This window comes from Azolla caroliniana, unplaced genomic scaffold (assembly GCF_043228905.1).
Source record: "Azolla caroliniana isolate FFs.n. ecotype wild unplaced genomic scaffold, voAzoCaro1.0.p SCAF_1, whole genome shotgun sequence".
NCBI lineage: Eukaryota > Viridiplantae > Streptophyta > Polypodiopsida > Salviniales > Salviniaceae > Azolla > Azolla caroliniana.
Genome location: NW_028230436.1, coordinates 6,085,722 through 6,097,507, shown reverse-complemented (window position 1 = coordinate 6,097,507; position 11,786 = coordinate 6,085,722). Strand labels below are relative to the sequence as shown.

General features: G+C 36.0%; 1 protein-coding gene across 3 annotated transcripts; it reads left to right on the top strand.

Annotated features, from left to right (window-relative positions):
• The first annotated feature begins 425 nt into the window (after positions 1-425).
• LOC147868628 (ABC transporter G family member 28-like) lies at positions 426-10,997 on the top strand. Of its 3 annotated transcripts, none has more exons than XM_087321634.1 (14): positions 427-865; positions 1,166-1,242; positions 1,625-1,912; positions 2,435-2,492; positions 2,738-2,854; positions 2,968-3,002; positions 3,092-3,165; positions 3,516-4,387; positions 4,985-5,281; positions 5,757-6,239; positions 6,729-6,877; positions 9,343-9,632; positions 10,312-10,445; positions 10,541-10,997. In XM_087321634.1, exons 1-14 carry the CDS (start codon positions 459-461, stop codon positions 10,704-10,706), a joined length of 3,447 nt encoding a protein of 1,148 aa, XP_087177760.1. In that variant the 5' UTR covers positions 427-458; the 3' UTR covers positions 10,707-10,997. The 3 variants fall into 3 exon arrangements, with proteins under 3 accessions (XP_087177769.1, XP_087177760.1, XP_087177751.1); XM_087321625.1 differs by having other exon boundaries at positions 2,711-2,854; XM_087321643.1 differs by lacking the exons at positions 9,343-9,632; positions 10,312-10,445; positions 10,541-10,997 and adding an exon at positions 7,660-8,009 and having other exon boundaries at positions 426-865; positions 2,711-2,854; positions 6,729-6,890.
• Positions 10,998-11,786: the final 789 nt, after the last annotated feature.

Here is an 11,786-nt window from a genome sequence, read left to right as displayed (position 1 = left end):
TCAAAACATTCTTATGTTTTTTTTTTTTTTCACACTTTTCTTTTAACCTTTACTTTCTTACCTTAAAATTTAAAATTACCTTATGCTAAATAATGAATACAAACAAGTATGGTATTTACCATACTTCGAGGGTGTTTACCATACTCGAATGTTTTGAATCATTCTCAAAAGGAGAATGCACGTATGGTTCATACTATGGCCGGTCACCGTGTGGGATCCGGGTGAGGAGAAAATGGTCTAATTTGACCGAGTCTGATACCGAGAGTCTGCAATATCGTCTCCTTCTCCCTCCCTCCCTCCCTCTCTCTTTCTTTCTCTAGACTCTCTGCACCTCCTAAAACCTCTCTGATCTCTTATAATTTCATCCAATCATTCATATCCCCTGCACCCATTTTGTTTCCATTGTTTATAATCCAATACTATCAATCCAGTGCTTCCTTTTTTTTTTGAGCTCTGCGATGAATATGGAAGCAACTTGCTCGCCTAATAAGAGAGCGCATACTAATCTCAATCATCACAGAACTCTATCTTACACATTTGTACATAAAAAAGGTCGGAGAGAAGCTAATCCATTCAAACCACTAGAACCCAAATTCGATTTAATAACCACGAGGGTTACTCACCTAATAAAAAATGATCTTCTTTTATTCTTCTTACTCTCATCATTGATGTTTAGTCCCATGTGTTTAGTAATTGAGGCTCAATCTACAAATGCTAACGTACCATCTTCTTGCACTTCAACTATTGGAGACCCAGAATACTCTGAATCAAAATGCCAACAAGATCTCTATGACAGCATCAATTACACTGTGGTTGCATATACAAATCGATTCGCGAATCAATTCGCTTTCTGCGTTACTGATCCGTAAGTCTTGTTTTCTCTTTCTTTCTACTGATGTCTTCTCAATACCTATATGTATGTATGTTAGCATATGTATATGTCTGTGGATATATATATATATATATATAATCTTCTCAAAAGGTGTATACATGTACATATATGTATATATTTGTGTATAAGTCTAGATGCGTAAATATACGTATGGATGTGCGTAGACATGTATGGCAGTATTGATGCGTATTTTTGCCTGGTCGTTGCATTCATGTATGTATAAATGTTAGCAGATTTTAACACAGCTGTTTACTTGTTCTTTTTGTATTGCAGTCAAAAGGAAAGAGAGATGACATTTGGTTTTGATCAGAATCTGACCTTCTTAACACAGTGCTTTGTCGAAACAGCAGGTTAGGCTCCATATTTTAGACCTCTGGACAATTTCATGTTTAAATTTGTTCCCTCAATGAATATGGACTTAAGTATGAATCTTAAGTTTCTTTTAAATTGATGATAAATAAGAATCGATAAAATTAAGTGTTTTTGGTTTGTTTCTATTCACGAGACGCAAGAACATTAAAGCAAACATATTTTCGTTATAAACATAGGTGGTGTTTCACATTGAATCAACTAGTTTTACAAAGAGGTTCAAAAATGTTTTGATTAAAAATGCACAACTACTTTTTCATCCCTTGGCCAATAACTTTTCAATGGAGGCTTTTCAAAAATAATAGACCACTGTCAGTGCTAACTAACTACATCTCTCTCTTGATCATCTTCTTATTTTACCAGGGGCAATGCTGAACATGATGTGCAGTGCAGGGGAAATAAGTGATTATGTAGATTCACTTGTGCAACTTATAGGGAATTCTGACGAAACTGCCCAACCTATATCAAACATTAATTGTAATCTTACGAATTGGAGTCAAGGATGTGAAGATGGTTGGGCTAGGGGTGTGCAAAATGTAACATCGATAAGTGAGTTATACCAAAATCTCACCACTACCCCGTTGCGTGCTGGCGATCCATATCGTTGCTGTGGAGGATTCTTTTGTCCGCGGGGTTTATCTTGCATGATTCGTGAGTACTAGCTCTTTATTTTAAATGCACACTTTCATACACCTATGGATAGGGAACAAATATGCTCAGGCTCTCTCGTGCATATATATATTTGTTCCCTATCCATAGGTGTATGAAAGTGTGCACACATATATATATATATATATATATATATATATATATAAACGTTCACATTTGTGATAAAAAAAGAAATTGTAAATTTTTTAAGAGGCCAAAATGGAACAACACATCTTAAAAATGTTATAAATTCTCTGAGAGCAACAGACTGAAATAAATGTAACTTAGTTAATAAAACTGCCTAACATATCAGATATTCTCGTTAGCACTTAACATCCAGAGTCTAGATGAACTGAAACTCTGCCTTCAAAAGATATGTAACATGGTCTGATCCAAGATGAAGAGGTCTTCAAAGCAAGGGGAGCACCTTCAGTGTTGGGTGATAATAATGGCCTGGATTTATTGGTAACATTCTTTATGAAAGAAGGGAAGAAATTTCTAACATCACTTTTTTGTTTCCTCCAGCGTGCCCTCTAGGAGCGCAGTGCCCAAAAGCAACTCTTGATGGAGATCTTTGCTCCCCGTATGCTTACATTCTCCTGGCTCTTTTTGTTTTGTGTTCACACACACACACATAAATACCATACTACAGACATACATACGTACAGACACACAGGCACATGTATATACATATACATATGTATACAGATGCACACATACACATACATAGGTAGACACACCGACAGACACATGTATGTACAGAAGCATATATATTCAGTTAAGTCTACTTCTTTGAATCAGATTCAACTATGAATTGACACATGGTAGAAACTATACTTGTGGAGGTGCAAATCGTTGGGCAGATCTTACAAACTCTAATGGAACATTTTGTCCTGAAGGTTTTTATTGTCCAGGCTCGATGGATATACGTGAATGCAATAAAGGGTAAGCATCTTCTGAAGTTTTCTTATGTGAAAATTGATCTCTCGTTTTTGAAACCACGTTTTGGATTTGTTAAATTAAAACAATTTTTTGGTCAAACCATTTATTGTTGGCAGATACTTTTGTAGGCAAGGGTCAACAACACAAACTAGTAAGAAATATTGGTTCAATTCTGAATTATTATATTCTCCATAGATGGTAATAAACCATATTGAGTTTTTCCTTGTTAAAAAATCTCAGAATGCTATCCACTGGTATCGTGCAAGGCTGGAGCTTCCACGCAAAGTATTCAGAGTTATGGCCTAATGATTATTGTATGGCGCTTGAACCTGATCCTCAATCCAATTCAAAAGCCTTGAGCATTAATAAATTTACAACTTTATTATTATTATTTTATGCATTGTATTGAGGTAAATAGGAGCTGTTTGTTACATGTAAATTGAATTTTTTGCTATCTAAGATACCAAATACTTGTTTTGATGTGATTATAGTTGTTCAGTACATCCTAAATGCAAATACAATAATGGTTTAAATATTGGAGTTGTAAATAGAATTCAGGCATGAGAGTGTATAAAATAATACTGGGATAATTTAAATACGAGTTTGTTTTGGTACTTGCAAAACAAATTTTCTAAATTTGATCTGAGATTATATTTTGTTGTAGGTGGGAGTGATAACCATCCTGATGCTAGTCTATAACTGTTCTGACCATGTGATGCACCTCCGTGAGAAGCGCAAACGGAAGTTGCGTGAGAAGGCAGTGCAACAAGTTCGAGGACATTTTAATACTGTTGAACGATGGAAGTTTGCTTTTGAAGCAGTAAAACGCGGTAGCCGTAAATTTTCACGACACCATACTACTCGGGCCTCGCAAGAGTTTCAAGTATTAGTATCTCCACATACTTTGCATTCTGATGACAATCGACACAGAATGGGAATCATAAATGAGGAGAGCTCATACCATGAAGGTGAAACACTCCCAAGATATTCACAAGAAGATATTGCAGAAGATGATTTGTATGAATTTGTTGAAGTGCCTATCCCTGCTAGTGAGCAAGGCACCAAAGCAAACAAAAGATACACTCCACAAACGAAAAGCCAGATTTTTAGGTATGCATTTGAGGAGATTGAAAAAGGAAAAGAAATTCAAAACAAACCACTTGGGTGGACAGATGTGATCGATCATGCTGGAAAAGGTCAAACAGAAGGCAGCCGACTGAAGATCGAGATTGTTTTCAAAGATCTCTCCCTGTTCTTGAAAGGGAATGGAAAAAAAATTCTCTCCGATGTCACGGGAAAACTATCACCTGGACGAGTGACAGCTGTAATGGGTCCTTCTGGTGCTGGAAAGACTACCTTCTTGAATGCTTTGGCTGGAAAAGCTTACAGTAGCATAACCACAGGGACTATATTGATCAATGGGAGGCCAGATCCCATTAATTGTTACAAAAAGGTTATCGGTTTTGTTCCTCAAGATGATATTGTTCATGGGAACTTAACAGTAGAGGAGAATCTTTGGTTCAGTGCTCGATACAGGTATTTTCAATTTGATATGGGAATAGTTAATGAAACATTTTTAGCATATTGAGGTTGGAATGGGATTGGGTGTTTCACATCTTACAAAGATACCCAGATATTTCAACATCCAATTAGTTTTACTGTCCATAGATTTCCAGTCTTTCTATTTATACTTCAAGCGTGATTGGTACAATATAAATTCGCCTGACTAATAAAAGATAAATTGATATTTGTATGCACACTCTCTCTCTATACATAGATATGCATATGTATTCTTTATTGTATAATAAAGAGAATTGACACACAGAGAGAGAGAGAGCCAATGGTATAGCGTAAACTGGTGGGATTTGTACCACAATCTATGGTTTAGTAAGAATATCACTTACCAGTAAGGTATAACCAAAGTTGACCAACTTCTGAGCTTAGATGGATGAAACTTGAAACGTCTGTCTTTTGAAAGATCACCAACGAGGTCTTCAAACAGAGGGAAGCCCCTTTGGGGCCGGGTGCATTTGATAGTGTTGTATGATACAATACTCTTTACAAAGAAAATGAAAAACAAAAAGGGAAAAGTGAAAAAGAAGAAAAAAGAAAGAGAGTTTCTGCTTTATGCAGGCTTCCTGTGGATATGACAATCGAAAAAAAGGTGCTGGTGGTTGAACGCATCATCGATTCTCTTGGACTTTCAGTGATCCGCAATTCAAAAGTTGGGACAGTCGAGAAAAGAGGAATTTCGGGAGGGCAGCGAAAAAGAGTGAATGTGGGGCTCGAGATGGTGATGGAGCCTTCTCTTTTGATTTTGGATGAGCCAACCTCTGGTCTAGATAGTACGTCTTCACAATTTGTGTTGAAAGCTTTAAGAAGAGAAGCATTTGTGGGAGTAAATGTAGGAGTTGTGCTCCATCAGCCAAGGTACGAAAGAAGGCCCTCTAGGACGTATTGACATTGGGATTCTACCAAATTGAAGTTATTATCAATTTGCTTTGTCTATTGATTAAATCGTTATTATTATGTGATTTAGGAAAAAAATGATCAAAATACTGCTAAACTGTTTGTATTTACTTAAAAACCCTAAGTTCTCAAAATTTACCAGTATCCCCTCTGTAGTAAATACTAGACATACGTATGATTGTAATTTTCAAAACGTTGGGGATATTATGGTAAATATCCAACAAGTTCATAGTATTTTCCCCATGATTTAATGTTTGTGGGGCAGGTATGACATTATGTTCCCTGTGAAAGGAACATAACATTGTGCAAGTGCAGGAATTATATTAACAATGGAATTAATTTGTTTCATTTGAACTGAACTTATGATCAATGGAATTATTTTGCTCCACTTGATGATTAATGCAGTTTCATTTGATCTGTTTGCTTATTGTTGCAGTTATGGCTTATTCCGGCTATTTGATGATGTTATGTTCCTTGCAAAAGGTGGAAGGACAGTATATTTGGGTCCAGTAGATGATGTAGAAGAATACTTTTTATCGATGAGCATAGTTGTTCCTGAACGTATAAATCCACCTGATCATTTCATGGATGTTTTGGAGGGTATAGCCAAGCCTGAAGGGATTCCTGACTTCAACCCAAAGATTCTTCCATTGAAATGGATTGAGCACAATGGATATCCTGTTCCAGATGACCTGCGGGCATTGGCAGCAAGTTTGGACGGTTCAAAGAATGATGGCCATGTACCTTTGGGAAATAGTTTACATTTAAAGAAGTCTTTCTATCAAGAGCTTTGGCATGAGTTTACCTCCTTTGGTGAGGTAAAATGGGATGATTTCAAGAGTCTTTTCAGTCGCACCCAAGACTTGTCACAACGCCGCACACCAGGATTCTTTTATCAGTTCAAGTTCATTGTTTTCAGGTTTGTTCCATATGAATGCCAAAATTCTGCTCATTATTTATTTATTTGCTAGATTCTGAGCATTGATCGTGAACATTCAAGTCTTTAGAAATTGTAATATCTTTAGAAAGAATGAATGGTGTCAAATAAGGAAAGCCTTGTGGACTTATTAAGTATTAATGGATTAGTAATTTTATAGGAAATAAAACCCTAAAAGTTTATTAAACTTGGGTGATATTGCAAAATCTCACAAAAATGGGCTATTTTTGGGCAAAATCTGCGTAAAATTCATTGTTTTATCTGTGAATTTCAGTGAATATTTCAAAAAACTTAGGGCATAAAAATAGCCAACAGCTTGCATGCTTTAGAAAATAGCTATTTGGCAAGCCCAGGACTTTTTCCCCAATAAAAATATAGAAGAATATGGTTCTAAGATTTGTTTTGAACGTTGATATGCGTTTTGCCATTTCTTATTCCCAATTAATTTTTCAATGTTTCTGCATGGAACAGGCTCGCTCTTCAACGGTTCCGAGAAGCAAGACTGCAGACCCAAGATTATCTAATCTTGCTCCTTGCGGGGGCATGCCTTGGGTTGATCACACCTTCTAAAGACTCGAGCCTTGGGGCAAACAATTACACATATTTAATAATTGCTTTATGTAAGCTCCTCAACTGCACTCATTACATTTTCTAGTGTTTTCCTTCTTCAATAATATTAATTAATTAAGCAAAATGTAAATAAAAAGGGAAAAGGGAAAATTAAGAAAGCATTTAATTTAAGTTGAAACAAAGCTTCAGATGATTGACCTAAAGGTTAGTAAGAAAGAAAATAAAGAAAATAAAAGATGATTGGAACGGAAAACAGAGTATGTACAGAAAATGAACTCAAGAGGAACAATGAAGAAGATAGGTTATATTGTTACCTGAGCGCTGAAGCACGATCACAACAGGAGCACTGTTTAATTGTAATGTGCTTATCCTAGCTGTAATCTACTAGATCATCCATAAGGTTGTGGATTGAAGATATGAATAACTACATGCCACATCAGTGTATCAACTAACTAATGCCCTCATGGTCTCCAAACACAGTTGACACGGCCATCTCAACTATGTCCTGTTTTGCATGGGAGGTCTATGCCATTATGTTCGATTATTCTCTCCAACTAGATCATTCATAGTTCATTTTGGCCTTTCATACACAGATAATAATATTATTTTCTGTATTTATGGTTTTTGCTTAAACTTTGCCTGTGCTGAGGGTTTCTGTCCAGACCTATTTTCGGCATTTCAGAGTTTTCTCTTAGGTCTGAAAACACTTGTAGAAAAGGAGTTACTCAAATACATCGAGGTTGGTAAAGCAGCTAAGAAATGTACATAGGATGCAAGGTAAAAACGCTCGGCTAATGCGCCTAAAATCTAAATGACACATTGGGAAGAGGACAAGAGATGCAAAGCCCAATCACTACATGTGAAAGTGTTTGTCTGGAAGGAGGAAACTAACCCATATGAAGATTCAACAAGCTTACGCCATAGTGGTGTATAAGGGTCCCCATTCACGAGTACATGGAGCGTGATCATCATAGAACATCAATCCACATGAAGTTCTGAGACCTATCGGACCCCCTTGAAATTGATGTTATGCAATTGTCATGGTGATCTCTGTTTAGATGGAGGCATCTGTGAAGGAACTTCCAATCACGGCCATTGCTATGTCTTTGGAAACAAACCAACGTTAAGGGACTCATTTGCCAAAGCTATGAGGATTTCAATGGGAATTAGGCTACTGTCCTAACCACACAGTAGGAGAAATTAGAGGAGCTAGAGGTGTGGTTGTTTTCTACAAGCAAGAACATGTAGTTCAGGTGGTACATAACAAGAAAGAGGAACAGTGTGAGCAGGAAGCCCTTCACAAATTTTCTTCATTCAAAGGTATATGCGAAATGCTTTTATATTTGATGAACAAAGGGGAGTACACTGTTATGTTTTGAGATTGAAGGGGTTCCTTTTATGGCAATTTTCATTGTTGGAGATGTCAAGCATATTCAATCATGAAGAGAGACAAGTATGTAAGTTAGTTGGACATCAGATTCGTCATTTGGTCTGATAAGAAAGGTTAGGGGATGTCGAGAGACATATTCATGGTTTGTAATGATATGAATATGTATCTCTCTATGTAGATATGTAAAGTTGACTTACAAGTTGTAATAGGGGTTTTTTTTCATGCAATTAATATAATTGTATGATTTTACCAAAAAAAAAAATTGTCTTCATTCTAGTCCTGTACCAATAAAACCCCAACTCTTTATGGTACATCCAGGTTAGATTGGTATGGAATCAAGGAAGTGCTTCCACAAATTCAGAAGAATGCTTTATCAACTCACTGGATTTCTTTTGATAACTGAGGAATCAAATATAATTTCTAATGGGACAAGAAATCTTGGTATTGCTTCAGTGAGAAATCATGAGCATTGATTTACATTTGATGGGGACCTAGTAGAGTATGTGAAATCATATGTAGACCTTGAGATAAGGGCCTAAATTTTCCATGAAAGAAGCAACAGAGGCAAGACCAGTGTGTGGTTTTGCGGCCTTCGGATCCCTAGAAAAAACGTGCTTATATACATTTTCAGGAACCAAGGAACAAGTTATGGTTCTTCAATGTGCTTGTTACCCCCAACTCTCCTGTATGAGATGCAAGTGTGAGAACCCAACTTGTGTTACGTGTACCATATGAGGAGGGAGGTCAGAGGAAAATCTATGCTGGATGGCAACCCCTAGAGAGAGACCCTTGGTGGTGATAATAACACATATGATTTGGGGCAAGCCATCAACAACCCATAAGATTATCAGAACAGAATTTACCGCTTTTGACAATGCTACGCTTTTGTGTAATTTCAGAGTCGTCTCATCATTTTTGGAAACTTAGGAACATTCTAGTAAACATATAAAAGTTTAGGTATTTTTTACCTAGGATAAATAACTACAAACCTGTTGACACCTTTTGAATGAACATTAATAAATTGTAAGAGTAAAACCCAAATTAAAAGGACAGAAAAGGAAAGAAGAAAACAATCCCACTTTGCATTCAACTTTACCATGTATCAATCATTGTTATTATTTGCAGCACTTCTTTCTATGATATCAGCCTTGCGAACATTTTCGAATGACAAACTACAGTACTGGCGTGAGAGTGCATCGAGCATTAACCGGATAGCTTATTTTCTAGCTAAAGATACCGTTGACCATTTCAACACACTTATAAAGCCCGTGGTCTTCTTGTCAATGTTCTATTTCTTTAACAACCCACGATCAACTTTTGCTGAGAACTACATAATCACCATGGCTATGGTGTATTGTGTGACAGGGATCGCATATATTTTTGCTATAATATCAGAACCTGGACCAGCCCAATTGGTAAGTAAAGTTGATATCAATTTAAAACAATATATATTAAAATTTTGGTCACGAAGTGCAATTGGATAAATCAAGTTGATGAACATCATAAATTCAAATTCTTATCAACTTACACAGTATTGTAAGTTAAAATTTAGACATCAAGCTAAACAAAATGATGAATTACAATTTTGATATCAAGTCAACATGTTATAAGCTAAAATTATATTAATAATAAGCATACATAGGTGTTAAATAAGGCTGTAATAGGGGGATTAACTCTTTCAAAGCCACCATGGTTGATTTTAGCATTACCTTGTAATAAAATGAAGTAATAGGGGAAATAGAACATGAAGCCAAGTGTTGTGTATCAAATGTTTATATGGATCTTTTCAGTCTTCTGGTTTTAATAAGTACCTTTATTTCAACAAAGAATTGTCCAACTGGGTTTCTTGAAGTCCTCCAATATGCCACTTATCTACAGTGGGTGTTGCAACATGTTATTAGCTAAAATTAAGATTATTCATAAGCATACACAGGTGTTAAATAAGGCTATAATAGGGCCATTAGCTTATTCAAAGCCACTATGGTTGACTATAGCATTACCTTGTAAATATAAGAAAATATAACAAAGTAATAGGGGAAATAGAACATGAGGCCCAATGTAGTGTCTCTAATGTTTATAGGGCTCTTTTCGCAGTGGTCTGTTTTTCTTCCTATCATAAGTACTCTTATTGCAACAAAGAAAGGTGCAAATGGGTTTCTTGAAGTCCTCCAATATGCCACTTATCCACGATGGGTTTTGGAAGCTTATGTCATCGCAAATGCCACAAGGTGAACATCATGCACATATTTTCATTAAGTTATAAAAGAACAATAAATGTGTTGAGTTATTGATATTTGATGCACTAATGTCTTCTTATATAAAGGTACTCTGGTGTTTGGCTTATCACGAGATGTGCTCATCTTGCTGGAGCTGGATATGATCTACATCATTGGGGATTATGTTTAAGCATCCTTTTTATTATGGGTTTTGTTGCAAGGATTATCGCTTTATTTTGTATGATTCTTTGCAATCGGGAACGACAACAATGAATTTGGGGATACCAATTGGAAGTGTTAAGTAGATAATATACATATATTCTTTCCTTCAAATGTACATTACTTTCCCACCTCTGTTATGCTTCAAATTACTAGGCATCAAGGCATTATTAATGGAATTTAAATTTTCCTATTTTAATTAGAGCTTCTAATGTACATTTGTATTTATCTAATGTACACGACGTTAGTCATCAATTTTTAAGTTCACATATCAACGAATTAAAGGAGCAACTCCCTATGATCATGCATCTAATATTAGATCATACACAAAGTGGATTTTGCTCACTTTGGTTTTGTCTCTCAAAATTTGAATTAAAGTAATGTATAATTGATATTATATAAAGAATTGTTAAGGGATTGGCTTGCTTGAAGTTTATCACTATTACAACAATGCATTTCCTCCCAAACACTAGGGCGTATAACCCAATCAAAGTCTAGAGTTGCTAACCTAAATAAACATTGGGAGATAAATAGGCCACAAATATATTGATAATTACTTACATGTATAGGCAATGAGGTTCTCTTGTACATTGGTCATTCTAGGGAATGTTGTTTATTATTGTTTTTTCTTGTTGATGCAAGGACTCTCTTTGCAATCCCAGGATGAGTGGTTCACGTGTTTGATATTTGATGCCAATATTCAGGATGATGAGGGAGAGTATTGACAATAAAGGCCCAAACATGAATGTATAGAACCCCATGTTCCACTTAACAACTCACCATCATTTTTGGGTGTGTAAGGGTGTTGCATGTGTTGAAGGAACTAGCATTCATGAGGAGAGTATAAAGGAGAACAAATTTCGATAGGTGAGTTGGGATGTGAAGGGGGAATAAAGGACGATACACTACAAGGGTGCGAACAATAGTAAAGACCCACCATGGCAGAGCATCCCATTCTAGGGTGTCTTCAGAAAGTGTATCTGTGAAAGAAGTAGGAAAAGTTTGAAGATGATGATTTTGGTATCAATCATGGAGTGTGTTTCATTTGGTGGATAGATTAACTTTCAATTCATTATTTGTACAACATTGGTTATTTGTTTTAATAATACCATGTACCAAATTCTTAGGAGCATA